Consider the following 15,046-nt stretch of genomic DNA (forward strand, 5'->3'; position numbering starts at 1 on the left):
ATACTCGTGTCATCATAAAACTACGACCTACGACACACTTAATACATACATATCTAAGTAATGTTAAATGGGTTTCAATTCCCTAGTTTTTTAAATATTTTGGTGGTCCAAATAATAAATAAATATATCAGAGAAAAAAAAAATGGCCCACTGGTGGGTTAGGCCTATCATTATAAGTATAGGAGACGGTATTTGGTTCCACCACGCTGCTTCAATAGGGTGCAATGATAATGCTTGACTTCGTAACAATCAGCAGTGTTAGCAGTAGCTATAATGACTCGCACTGACGCCTCCCTAGTGTTTACAAGTTTCTCGATTACAGGTGGTATTAACATTATTAAGGTAATTGTAGAGGGGATGTATCAGTGTTGGTATAAATAAGAGGGTATTTAATGACTTGAGATCAGTTGTTTGTTAGGCAGCGTAATTGCCGTCACGCTGCTAGTTGCGTTAGGATACGTTTGTGCAATAAAGTTTTGTGTTGTAATTATTGTTTATCATAAATTGTTCAGTGTGGGCATGGAGAACATGTCGAGAAGGGAAGGTGAGTGTTGGCTAGTCTGAAGGGATCTCTTAAACCTACTCTCAAGGTCACAAGTCCTGGGACCTGCTCGAGGTGTTTCCTCTACCACAAAATAATGGTACAATTATTGTCGCTGTAACTGTCACATTAGGTTTGATGGTGTAACCATCAACTTCCTACTCGTAACTCCAATTTGCTACATGTTACTGAGAATTTCTTAAAAGAAAAAAGCTATATATGTCAAAATTCGACCGACGACTCGAACCCAGGCCCTCACTACAACCGTTTACATGTATTTCAATAACACAGACTTATTATGGTAGATTGGAAATGTGCGATTGCATGACAAATGAATGGTGCTCTTTTAAATTCAATAATATAAGCGAATTACCATTACAAAGGGCGGCCTTATCGGTGTACAAAGATCTCTTCCAGGCAACCTTCGACTCTCTGAAAAGGATCTTTTAACCTTGTAAAGGATATATTTTATTTAAAGCATATACAACAACACCCATACATTCTCATTCAGACTATTTTTATGGGAACTCCGTGGGAATACGTAGAGACTTCCTTGAATTGTCTAGTCTCTCGTGTTCCTTGTATTTAGTTGATATTGCATACCCTTATCAAAAATCTGTGCACGCCACTAACGTCCGCTAATTCCACTGTTATTTTATCCTCCATATGCTATTATTACAATGATACAAATGCCTGCGCGTAAAACTAAATTGCTACAAATAGCACATGAAAAATAATTGCTAGGTCAGTTACCAATTAGTAAATTAGCTACATACGTAGGTACGGATTAAGGGCAATTACTTTCAGCAGTTAAAACAATTTTGCTGATTTATCTACGAAGATATTGCAGTTGACGGCCGATTGGTGTACTCTGCTTATTCAAGCATCTAAGGGCTTGATTCCCAAATTTGTAATTTGTATTGTCCTAATTATTTTTATTAACAACTAGCTGACGTCGCGCGGTTTCAGCCACGTGGTTCCCGTTCCCGTAGAAATACGGGGATAAAATATAACCTTATAGCCTTCCTCGATAAATGATCTATTGAATGCTGAAAGAATTTTTCAAATCGGAGCAGTAGTTCCTAAGATTAGCGCGTTCAACAAACAAACAAACTCTTTGTAAAGAATAAAAAAAGCCTCTGTAATACACCGTTAGAATGTACTGATAAAAATGATAACAATCTGCTTGTTTGTGAAACCATTGAACGGATCAACCTAGAGGATAACAAGGTTCTTACGAGTAGCTATGTATGGCAAAAATAAGCTGATGATGTCTCCTTTTGTTCAATAAGATAAAAGGAATTTGTGACATAAAATATCATTGACTAAGGGAGAGGGGGGGGGGGATTTCCAAAATTTCGTCATTCTAGCTATATCATTGATTGGGGGGGGATTTCCAAAATATTACATGTTGTTGCTATTTTATTTTTAGTTCAAACTTGATCACATGATAATGCTTCTAATTGCGTGAATTTATCTCGTTAATTACAATTTGACGTATTCTTATTGTACAATGTACATTTTTAACAAGATTATGGTAATTATTGAATCTGTTATCTTTATTTTTAGGAAGCGTGAATTAGTACAAACCATTGCAATTTCAGAGAACCTATAAAATTCACATACTAGGTATAGGGAAGTTACCGACATTTATTTGAATTTTACTCGATACGCCCCGTCGACCTATAATAATAATTAACCATTCATCACTTCCGTTCAGCATCAATGTATTAAAATATATTAATTAACTTTTCTCTAGTCTCTCCTTGATATCATGTGTTGTAAAGCTGAATTTCGGATATAGTGGGAGAAGCCTAAAATCGTCATACTCAAAATTCAACTTTCTCGGTTTATTTGCATTTCTAAGCCGCAATTTCAGACAACGACTGTAGTTCCAATTGTAAAATAGTCTTAATTGGGCCAGGCCTGAGTGGTGGGAGGCTTCGGTCGTGGTTAGTTACCACTGTACCGGAAAAGACGTACCGCCAAGCGATTTAGCGTTCCGGTACGATGCCGTGTGGAAACCGAAAGGGGTGTGGTATTTCATCCTCCTTCTAACAAGTTAGCCTGCTTCCATCTTAGATTGCATCTTCACTTACCATCAGGTGAGATTGCAGTCAAGGACTAGCTTGTAAAGAATAAAAATAAAAAAAGTACCTACTCATGGATGTTTTGACAGTAGATTCATTATAATGTCAGGAGTTTTCTTGGCTTTGAATTGTTATGAGTAATAGCTTACGCTTCGGGTGATGAACATTGGCGTATCAGGGATTATTTCCTAGGGTGGGCCTGGCCTCTAGCATCATCTCTCTCTCCGCTTCGTGTTCCTCATTACTGAGGGTCGTGACCCCTATCACACATTCACGACTTTTCCCGCACGACGTCACGCCATGCGCCTCGGCTATTTCGCGAGAGCTTCATGTACTTTTGTATCGAGAGTGGTGCGGATTTGATCTGACCAACAGATCGGGCTACGTCCTCGAGGTCTCTTCCCTTCCACTTTGCCAATGACAACAAGTTTCTCTAAGGTTTCTTCTTCTCTCCTGGCAATGTAACCGAAGTACTCGAGGATCCTCTGAAGACAGGTGGTGGAAAGTCTTTTCGAGATGTTGAGTTGTTTCAACGCCGATGCATTGGTCCTATGCGCTGTTCACGGAATACGGAGCATTATTCGCCAGCACCACATCTCGAAGGCGTGATCTGCGTCTGTGCGATGCCGATCAGCTGATTTGATAGTCCATGTCAGCTGCATTTGTGAATATTGGAAAGATTAGAGTCCGGACAAGACGCACTTTGGTGTTTATAGAGATGTTCCTGTCCTTCCAAATTTTATACAAATGCCAGCATCATGATGATGTTGAAATAGCGATATGACGCGGGTGTTCAGTGTAGTGTGGTTGCAGGCTGGACCGGCTGTTCGTGCTGCTGGAGGCAGGCTCGGGGGCGGCGACGCGGCGCGCGGCGGCGCTGCAGCTGGGCGAGGTGCAGCGCGCGCACCCCGAGGAGCTGCACCGCCTGCTGGCGCGCCTCATGAAGCACCTGCGCGCCGCCGCCTGGGAGACCAGGGTCGCGGCCACGCAGGTAACCACGCCACCTATCAGTTGTTGTCTTAAGCTTGCGTTGCAGAGAATCGCTAGTAATTTTTTTTTTAGATTACATTACAGAGTACAAAGATTTCTGAAATCTTGGCTTCGTGAAGTCAAACAAAAATATATTGTAATGTAAATACACTTATTTAACATACAATCTATTACAAAAGTAATTTTAATTGTATTATAGAATGTTATTTATTATATTTATAGCCAATTTATAGCCAAGATTTCAGAAATCTTGGCTTCGTGAAGTCAAACAATAATATATTGTAATGTAAATACGCTTATTTAACATACAATCTATTACAAAAGTAATTTTAATTGTATTATAGAATGTTATTTATTATATTTATAGCCAATTTATAGCCAAGATTTCAGAAATCTTGGCTTCGTGAAGTCAAACAAAAATATATTGTAATGTAAATACACTTATTTAACATACAATCTATTACAAAAGTAATTTTAATTGTGTTATAGAATGTTATTTATTATATTTATCTTGTTGTAGGCTGTGGAGGCAATATTATCAAAAGTACCCGAGTGGCATCCACCGCCGTTTACTGCCAAAGGTAACTGTAATTTAAGTATACTAATATGTTAATTACTATTAATTATATGTACGAGTAACCTGTATTGTCAGTGAAAGAACAAAACATGAGCGGAAGACGGAACAAGAGAAGTGTGTGCTTTGTAGAAGAGAATTGTACCAAGTGAATGACAAGAGATTGCAAGACGTCATCATATTGCGTGAATACGGTGAAAATACGATAATGACGACAACCCACCACCTCCCATGGCCCTTTCAACCTCTCGGTAATTTGGACCGAATCGAGGGTGGGCGAACACGGTACTTGCTCTTTACTTGTTCCCGGGACGCCTTCTTGACTCCCTGCAAGTTATTTTCTCTTTTCGCTCCTTGTCCCTTGATACTCACTCTCCCCCTTCTGGGGCTGGACGACACGACATAACTGGGGTTAAAATACGATAGACGAGATATAAAATTTAAGCCTCAAGCACTCCAAGGTAAAGGGGCCGGACTCACGCCGAGAAGTCATGGCTTCGTTTCCTGCCCGCTGGTCTATTGTCGTACCCAATTATAGCAATCATTCCGAGTAATTTTAGGGGAATAGGACTTGTCATATTAAAAAAAAACCTTACCAACTAAGCGAGGTGTCTTAGAAATGGGAATGGTACCTAACAGTCAAACGGGCGGGCCCAGGATTAGAATGGATTTCACAGAAATCAGAAGCAGAGAGCCGTGATAGCCCAGAGTTGACCTCTGCGTCCGATTCCGGAGCGTGTTAGCTCGAATCCGGTCCGGGGCACGCACCTTCAACTTTTCAGTTGTGTGCATTTTAAGAAATTAAATATCACGCGTCTCAAACGGTGAAAGAAAAACATCGTGAGGAAACATGCATACCTGAGAATTTTCTTAATTATCTGCGTGTGTGTCAATCCGAATTGGGCCAGCGTGATGGACTATTGGCCTAACCCCTCTCATTCTGAGAGGAGACTCGAGCTCAGCAGTAAGCTGAATATGGGTTGATAATGATGATGAAGCCTAATAATACAAGCTATATTAATCTTGCAACGGAAAAATCCATTCCACGTATCGACACCAACAATTTGTAACAATGGTTCTTCTCAGCCTTTCGAACCGGTGGCAGAATCTTTACAAATAGTCAACTGACTTATCAAAAGTGCTTGTAAACTGAGCCTACTTGAAATAAATAAATTTTGAATCTAAAATATTACGTTAACTCGAATTTTGGCGTTTATTTATATAAAATTTCTTAAATGAGGATTTTTATGTGATGATAAAATCTTGAAGAAATATGTTATCGTATTTTCCTTTACAATTTTTATAAGCCTCTACTGTAAAGTACGCTTTTATAGTCTTATCAGTTACCTACGAGTAACTATGCAGATTAAGGTCCCAATTAAGAGTGAAAAATTTTCCTATCAGGAAAATTGTATATCGAAGTTTATTCAATGTCTTAAAGTAGACCGACTTGAGAGTGGCCTAGATCTAAAATAGCGGAGATATTAGTCGACCTTGCCACTTAGTCAAACCGCCACAATGGTTTAATAGATCCATTTTCTTTAATTTGAGTTCAAGACATCTTTTATTTTAACCCCCCAACGACAAAAAGACAATAATATTGTAACTATGTGTATCTCACTCTGTATATTGCATCGTACTTTCAAAACGTAATGGACAGATTTGGTCTCGGTTTTTGGGGTTCCGAAACTCAATAGGAATGAACCCTATTTATATACCCAAATAACCCTTATAGGATCACTTGGTTGTCAGTCAAGAACCTATACTTCAGGAAATGAGAAAAAGGGTCCTGAGTATATGATATGAATTTCATTCATATTCATTCATTTCAAGACGGCCTCCGTGGCGCAGTGGTATGCGCGGTGGATTTACAAGCCGGAGGTCCTGGGTTCGATCCCCGGCTGGGCAGATTGAGATTTTCTTAATTTGTCCAGGTCTGGCTGGTGAAAGGCTTCGGCCGTGGCTAGTTACCACCCTACCGGCAAAGACGTACCGCCAAGCGATTTAGCGTTCCGGTACGATGCCGTGTAGAAACTGAAAGGGGTGTGAATTTTCATCCTCCTCCTAACAAGTTAGCCCGCTTCCATCTTAGACTGCATCATCACTTAACATCAGGTGAGATTGTAGTCAAGGGCTAACTTGTAAAGAATAAAAAAAAAAAATCACACATTTGCGTAATGAGATACATTAAATATTGAAATTGGTGAAATAGTCTTATTTCACCAATTTCAATATTGTAACTATGCAGTACTTTACGAGCAAATTTGTTATAAATTATTTATTTGCTTTCTCGGTTCAATTGTCATTAATTCAACAGCAAAACAAAATTATGTAATCTGATCTGTTGTTGGAAAACTGAGGGAAAAAACGTTCATTAGGGAAATTCAACGCATTTTTTCTGAAGAAAAGGACCATGCTAAAAATGTCAACAAAGGAAATATTTGAACATTTTTAAGGAATCTCAACGTGACAAAGCTTTTATTCGCTCAACGAAAATTGTAGAGCGAAATTTTGGATTGTGAAATTTTTAATTTATTCGTTCTTGGCTTCGTCTTGTCGTGTCGTCGTGCATGTTTCTTTTGATTTTATAAATTTTTGGGGGTGAAATAACCCCCCTCCATTGAGCACCGTGTATTAGTAGTGTCGACATTTTGAGGTCGTGAGGTACAAGTAAAACACCCTGCCACGATTTAGCCACAACCCCTTTGTCGTATTGGATGTCTACTTCTGGACATACGCCTTCTACGTGGACCCCTGCAACGTGTATCATATCACCGTGAGGGGTCGAATAACACTGCACTTTATACATTTTGGTGTTCAAATGAGCACTTTTGAACACTTTGGTGTTCAAATGAGCACTTTTGAACACTAATATCATCGTCATTATCTCAGCCGATGAACGTCCACTGCAGGACAGAGACCTTTTGTAGGGACTTCCAAACATCATGATCCTGAGTCGCCTGCATCCAGGGAATCCCTGCGACTCGAACGCTAACATGATTACATCCATTTGTACAGGAAACTAGGACGCTCAATCTAACCCGAATATCCTCACGCAACCGTTAATAAGTCTAGGTACCAATGTAACAATAACAAAGAATAACATTATAGATTGCCTTTATCAAGTAATGGAATAAAATTAATTAATACCAATGATTACTATGTTAGGCTAGGTTGCTGAACTAAGCGCCATAAATAAATTTGGTGTTTACTGATTAAAAACAATACTAGTTTATAGTAAATACACTATAAGTAATTATGTCAATGATATGCATATTATGTAAAATATCAATTTTATGAATTACAAATAGTTTAAATAGATATAAAGACCCATAGTACACAAAAATATACTTACTAGTTACCCGGTCAGGCTCCGTTTTGACTCATTCCATCCTACCCCTATTCTATTCTATTCCTACTCTACACCTACCCTACCCCTATCCTACACTTACTCTACCCCTATCCGAGACCTACTCTAAGCCGTCAAGAGCTATGGGTAAAATTAACTTGTACCTCTTCTAAGTGAGCCCTCTTCTATCTTAGACTACATCATCTCATAACATCAGATGATCGCAGTCAAGGGCTAACTTGTCGGAGAATAATAAAAAAAAAGAAAATATAGTTCATTTTTTCCCGGCATTTTTTTACGTTTAAACAGAATTGACGATGTTTAAGCACAGAAATAAGTAGAAGAATGGATTTCGAAGAATAAGTGTGTATTTCGTTGGTTGAAAAAAATTTAAATGAAACGAAAATTTATTTCAGTGTAACGTGTAGGTACATGGCGTTTGTGTAGACATTTAGGTGAATAAAATTCACGTTGTTTGGCGTAGACCTTGAATTTTTTATGTCTTGCGTCTGGCTATTAAAATGCAGAAAACAGCAAGTGTATTTGAAATTTATAGTGATATCGCAAACACTTCAGTATTGTTTTATATGGCTTGGTACGTTCAATGTAAAATAAGTCTTATTCCTTTGTCAACAGAAGAGGAATTGGAACAAGATGACATTGGGCGGCTGAGGTGCGAGTCGTTCGATATAGAGCAAGTTCTAGAACATGGCGCACACCTCATGGGCTCGGAGGGGCACGAGTATGACCTGGAGGAGGAAGCGCTTTCAGCTACAGGTAAAGGAGATGCTTTTAAAAGTTTCAGGAATGCTTTGTACGATGTATTACAGTTGTATCTTACAGGGCTTACCACAACCTTTTACAAAACCATCATGATATCTGTTCATCTTATTTATGGGCGTAAATAATGTTACCTAAGTATGTGGTAGTAATTCGGTGAATAAAATGGTCGATGTCATCCAAAATTGCTATCCATTGACAATCCAATAAGCTCATGATCTTTTTATCGGATGTCCTGCTTTAGCGCTGCAAGCGGGTGAATTTATTGGACGCTGAGTGGCTAGCATAAGGGTACGAAATGTCAAACGTAATGGAATCGCTACGGATTTAAGAGCTTGTGGTAAGGCTCAGGAATCACGAATGGACCTGTATTTGTGATAGGTACTTAAATTGGTTCCGTTTCACATTTCAGTGTGTGTATTTCACTCCGGACAGCGAGTTGTAGTCGATCAACTAAAAACCTCTATTCAAATCGCAACGACTACTGTGGAACCCTACACTGATCTGCTTGCACGTGGCATGAAATACACTTGAGCCGTTTATTGTATTTTTTTTTCGCGATAAACGATATTCTATGCTCTTCTAGAATTCCCCATTTATCCATATCTATGTAAAAAAATCGGTGCAGTAGATTAGCCGACAACAAAACAATTTAGAGTGGCTTAATGTAGTATGCATAAGTTAACAAGTATCAAGTGGGTATAGTTGACACATCCGTTATAGTAAAACTTTGATAGTAGTAATTCCCTGAACGAGCCACAAAGATCTCTGCTACTAAACATAGGTTAGTTATAGGTTTTGCACTAAGGGAACACTAATTGAAGGCAATTGTTATCAATTTCTTCAATTATCTCTGTTAACGTATCGCGTTAGTGGTTACGTACACTATAACCATCCGTAGGTATTGCACGTGCGTATTGCGTATGAGCCAAGCAATTAGTGGCAATGAGAAAATAAATAAATAGATCGTAAGTTAACACTATTGAACTTTAAAACTGCAACGGCACACGCAGAGCATTCGTGGTATTAGGGCCGGTGTTCACCTGACATTGCGAAACGAAGCTTCACTGCTTTCTCAGACCAAATACCGATGGACTTGTATCGTACCCAAAATCACCAACAAAGTTGTCTATCGTGTTTTGAGGGGGACGAGATATTGTTTTATAGGTTTATATTGTTTAGTTCAATAATTTTCACCTTCCGATTCCTTGGTGCCATATTATAAAACTTAAGAATATACGTGAGTCCCATAATTTGAATCTATTCCAGCGGCAAGAAATATTTTGAATGGCTAGTATGTCAACTTTTTACAAAGTTGACATACTAGCCATTCACATGGTAAATAAAACTAAAGCTTGAAATTAAGTAATATGATAACTTAATCACCGAAAACATAGATTTTTTTTGATTCTATAATTTTTTTTGAACATTATCAGCCTATTTTACGGCCTAGTACTGGTCCCGGGCCTCCCTCTCTATAGGAGAGAGTATATGGTAGTAGTAGTAAAGTAGACGCACGCTGCTCCAATACGGGTTGGCAAGATATGACTTCATTTAAAAAACATGCGATACGCTTTTCCCCGCCAGATATGCCCCGGCCCTTACAGATATGGCACAGAAAACATACGTACAAGTATATGTGTCATCTACGCCTCCGCTCTGTCTATACCTACTTATGAGTACCGCGGATTCCTGTGACCTCAGACCAATTACCTGCCATAGTACCTGCCTCGCTAGACGTCACCCCTCTGTCAAAATGTACATGATCAATGATCAAGATTCATGATCTAACGTTTTCATACAAATTGCGTCTATAGAATATATGTTAAATAGTAGTGTGTAGTGTAAGGACACAGGATATATTTATTGGTGTCAAATATTTTCGATGTGTGAGCGTACCTCGTCCCCCTCAAAAAACGACAGATAATTTTGTTGGTGAATTTGAATGCGATACAAGTCCTACAGGTAATTTGTCTATGACGTATGCACATCGACCGCAACTCCAGTCCTCGCGACGCCTCTTGTCGTGGTACATTACACGTGTCAGTGAACACGACTGTATTTGAATTAACTTCACTCGACACCTTAACACATTCACATTTCACACTTTGTGCTTCTGTGTTTAATGAAGTGGAAGATGTGACGTCGCACTGATTAGTCGTTGAAAGTGACATCTTGCTTTCATCATAGACAATAACTTTACATAATAGGTACTAGCAGACGCGCCGCAGTTTCACCCGTGGCACAGTGGTATGCGCAGTGGATTCACAAGACGGAGGTCTTGGGTTCGAGTTCTGGGTGGCTAGGTCTGGCTGGTTACCACCCTACCGACAAAGACGTACCGCCAAGCGATATAGCGTTCCGGTACGATGTCGTGTATAGAAACCGAAACGGGTGTGAATTTTCATCCTCCTCATAACAAGTTAGCCCGCTTCTATCTAAGACAGCATCATCACTTACCATTAGCTGAGATTGTGGTCAAGGGCTAACTTGTAAAGAATTAAAAAAGGAATAACAGTAAATCATCGGTCCGAGCCCATAATACATTCAGATGATTGTTCTACTTATGCTCAGACTGAAACTTATGTATAGGTAATTACTTGATAGATCTTAATAGATCTCCATCAAGTCCAACCGGCTAATTAGTGTGCTAGTTGACGTATACGAAATTGAGATTTTATATAACAAATGTCTTCCGGTGCCTACTGGTGGATATCATACAGTAGGTAGATGACATTTCTCAACTGATTTGATATTTATTTTAATAGGTTGTTAATACATATCAAAATAGTGACTAAGCAGTCCGAGTGGGTCGTTCAAAGAGAGTCAGGCGAAGCCGTAGAGTGTCTCTAACAGACTAGCCAGCCCCTTTAGCCAAGTGGCACGTCGATTCTCTTTCTACGATCGCAAACGCTTCGAAAACTTGTAAAATGTATGGGAATGACAGATCTTGATCACGTGACCTGTTAATAGCAAATGGTATTCCCATACATTTTTCTAGTTTTCAAAGCGTTTGCGATCGTAGAAAAAGAATCGACGTGCCACTTGGCATAGGGGCAGGGGTCAAAATGTTGGGATCACCTTCACTTCAAATAGATCTATATTGGAAACAAAGGCACGTAGGCACGAATCGTACAGACTACAGAGGTCGACTGCGACTCCTGTACATTGACCGCTAATATACATAATTATGTACATATTGCGATGTAGCGTATCCTATCAATAGCAATATCTATGTGCACACACTTGCTGTCAAATATTTTCAATGTGTGAGTGTACAACGTCGTACACACGTCAATCCTCATGTAATAGGGAATACATATAGGGTATATAAATTAAGAGTATGCTAATAGTAAAGCAATTTTCTAAAAGTAACAGGGTATCTGCGATCATTACTTTCGGAGTTACAGGGATTTAAAGAGTCAAATTTGCGGCGCTGCCGCGGATCCCTGAAAAACGCTCCATACAAAATGGCACGAACTAGTGACGTCGTTGGCTCGCTGATCGTTAGATTTGTATGGGCGTTCAAACAAAATCACTAATATCTTTGTTATTTGTGTGTTTATGTTTATAGTTCATTTATTGAAAAATGTCACATTTAATGTAAGGAAGCTAAAGCTGTATGAATCTTTATCTAATTACGATTAAAAAAATTGATAGATTTTGAAATTTTATAATCCTTTTTATTTTGCAAATATCCAAACATTCTCTGTTTTTTTGTATAAATTAGTTAACATTGACCTTATTTACCCGAATGTATCATAAAAATCAATTTATTCAAACCTAGTCATCATCCCCATTACTTGTCCTGAATGAGCAGTTCATGCATAACCAAAAGTATTGACTAGAAATTGAAATTATAAATACTAAAGTAAGCCTGTCTTTCTGTTTGTTACCATTTCGCGGCTAAACCGCTGAAACGATTTAGATGAATTTTGGTGCAGTATTTAATGGAATCTCGGTGCGAATCAAGCTAATTTCCGTGATTTTTGTATTTTTTTTCTCCGAGATATGTCAGGCCAGGCCACTAAAACAATACGTTATAAGGCTTTTTAGAAAATAATAGTAGCCAGGAGTTGAGAAAATGGCGGTGTTACTCGTAGTACAGCCGCGTGTCTCGGAGAGCACGTAAAGCTGTTCTGCGTCTGATCTTTCACCGGTCGTGTCGGTCTGCCGTCCCATACGACTATGAGAGTGAGCGAATAGAGAGTGTACGCCTGTGCTTCTGCACACACTTGTGCATTGTAATATCTCCTGCTTATAGTTATATGGTTAGTGGGAGGCTTCGGCCGTGGCTAGTTACCACCCTACCGGCAAAGACGTACCGCCAAGCGATTTAGCGTTCCGGTACGATGCCGTGTAGAAACCGAAAGGGGTGTGGATTTTCATCCTCCTCCTAACAAGTTAGCCCACTTCCATCTTAGACTGCATCATCACTTACCATCAGGTGAGATTGTAGTCTAGGGCTAACTTGTAAAGAATAAAAAAAAAATAGTTTCAACACGAGATTGGCCGCCGTGGTTGAAAAGTTCAGTCGGGAGCAGTATTATGATATAAAAAAGTTCTGCGGTCTATTTTGAATGTGATACATTACCAATAACTTTTCAAAAATAAAATTCACATTTTGTTTCCTAATCTGTGCTATAGCTTGACAAGTTCGTTCGTAACATTCCCGATGGTACGCGCGGGCCGGGGTTGTGTAGCGATGAATGAAAAACCCACGACTGATGCACCTCACTTTCCCGCACGCACCATTTCACATCTGAGCAGTCTTTCCCCCCTGTCGCCCACATATCATGGGAATCGTACGTGTGTAGTGTCCGTCAGTTTTAATTGTACAGTTTTTCGAATTTGATTGAAATTTCAATTAGGTAAAACTGAACGTCTATAGCGCGGGGCGAGTACTTAGGTAAATTATTACATACACGCGTGCATAGAGTACCACACCTATTATTGTCAACTGCGCCGTTATTGGGTTTCATGTCTTTATGAACTATATTTATGCATTATTTATCATCAAAAGGTCTCTGATCTGTCTGTCTGAGCTAACTGTAACAAGCGACACAAAAGTTTCTCCATATGAATACAAGTATGGTAAACATTAAGATTGAATTGAAACTGGATTTTAAACTCCTTTCTCTCGTAATATCAAACATTAATTTGATACATTTACTGTATTTTATTGTGCAATTAATTTATATAAACGTTCTATAAGGGGAACGGAAACGTATTCGATAATATATGATTGTTTGGTGTCATTATCATCATCATTATTAGTCTATTTTAGACTTAGTCACTATAGGCGATAGAATATATTGTAGATTTTAGATCCATCACGCTGGTACAATGCAGTTTGGGGGCTTAGGGTGATATTGATGAATTCTTTAATAGCATTTGTAAACGGCGGCATAACATGCTCTCGTTGGCACGGTGGTATTACACACCCTAACCCCCTAAGACATCGTTTCCCAACCTGTGGTCCGCGGACTCCTGGTGGTCCGCGAGTATGTGTATGGGGGACCGCGGTGTCATCTCTGGACCATAATAAATGGTAATATCTCGTAATCGCTACGCTTACTTAAGCGACCAGATTTTTTTCTTTTCAGATGAGAGACTAACTAACACAGATATTAGAAATGGCATATGTTTTTTTTTATTTTGTTTACCTCAAGGAGTACAAAAGGGATACCTCTTAAATGTTATTTTATCTTTTGTTTATACTGTGTTTTTTATGTTTATTTTATTTTAGTTTAATTATGTTCATAATGTAATTGTGTGATAGATCCATATCTATATTTATAAACGCAATTCTAAAACAGTTTTTCCCTAATTAGTCTAATTAACCTATTTATTATTCTTTTAATGTATCTATTCGAGTACTAAATTACGCATGTTGAGGTAACCTATAAGTGGGTCTATGACAGAACAACTTGACTAATCCATGTTTTGTAAAACTCAATTTTAATTGTCATTAACCTGTTGGTACCCTATAAAAATAAATAAATAAATATTATTCTGTTGGCAGACATGAAGGATCGCTTGGTGAGGCAGCGTCAGCAGTTGAACTCCCGACTGGGACTGGACGTGGCATCCTCGCTGGGCGTGGACATCAGCGCTGTGTACAGCAATGAAGACTTGCTCCCCGTCAGAGCCGCCAAGACGGAGGGCACCAGAGTGAGTTTACGAGTATATTGATGTTACTAGTCGACGTCCCGCAGTTTCACCCGCGTAATTCATACTACTTTCCTTTTAATTTGTTTTCAAAAACAGAGATTTTTTTTTTTACAAGTTAGCCCTTGCCTACAATCTCACCTGATGGTAAGTGATGATGCAATCTAAGATGATCGGGCTAACTTGTTAGGAGGAGGATGAAAATCCACACCCCTTTCGGTTTCTACACGACATCGTGCCGGAACGCTAAATCGCGGTACGTCTTTGCCAGTAGGGTGGTAACTAGCCACGGCCGAAGCCTCCCACCAGCCAGATCTGGACCAATTAAGAAAACCTCACTTTCGTTTGTTGGAGTAGGCCCACTTTAATCTTGTCAATTAAATTCGATAACTCACTGAAAATTTTCGTTTGTTGGAGTAGACCCACTTTAATCTTGTCAATTAAATTCGATAACTCACTGAAAATTTTCGTTTGTTGGAGTAGACCCACTTTAATCTTGTCAATTAAATTCGCGTTATCCTATTTCACCTGGTAGATGTAGCCAATAGGTA

At 39.0% G+C, this 15,046-nt stretch overlaps 1 protein-coding gene across 1 annotated transcript in view; it reads left to right on the forward strand.

Moving 5' to 3' along the window:
- Positions 1 to 15,046, forward strand: part of LOC112048458 (TATA-binding protein-associated factor 172) — a 52,129-nt gene that overhangs the window by 6,899 nt on the left and 30,184 nt on the right. Inside the window, exons 3-6 of the mRNA XM_052884507.1 lie at positions 3,445 to 3,622; positions 4,142 to 4,202; positions 8,181 to 8,321; positions 14,350 to 14,498. Of these exons, the coding sequence (XP_052740467.1) occupies positions 3,445 to 3,622; positions 4,142 to 4,202; positions 8,181 to 8,321; positions 14,350 to 14,498 (529 nt within the window). The remainder of the gene's footprint in view (positions 1 to 3,444; positions 3,623 to 4,141; positions 4,203 to 8,180; positions 8,322 to 14,349; positions 14,499 to 15,046) is intronic.

The sequence above is a fragment of the Bicyclus anynana genome, chromosome 11, assembly GCF_947172395.1.
Source record: "Bicyclus anynana chromosome 11, ilBicAnyn1.1, whole genome shotgun sequence".
Lineage (NCBI taxonomy): Eukaryota > Metazoa > Arthropoda > Insecta > Lepidoptera > Nymphalidae > Bicyclus > Bicyclus anynana.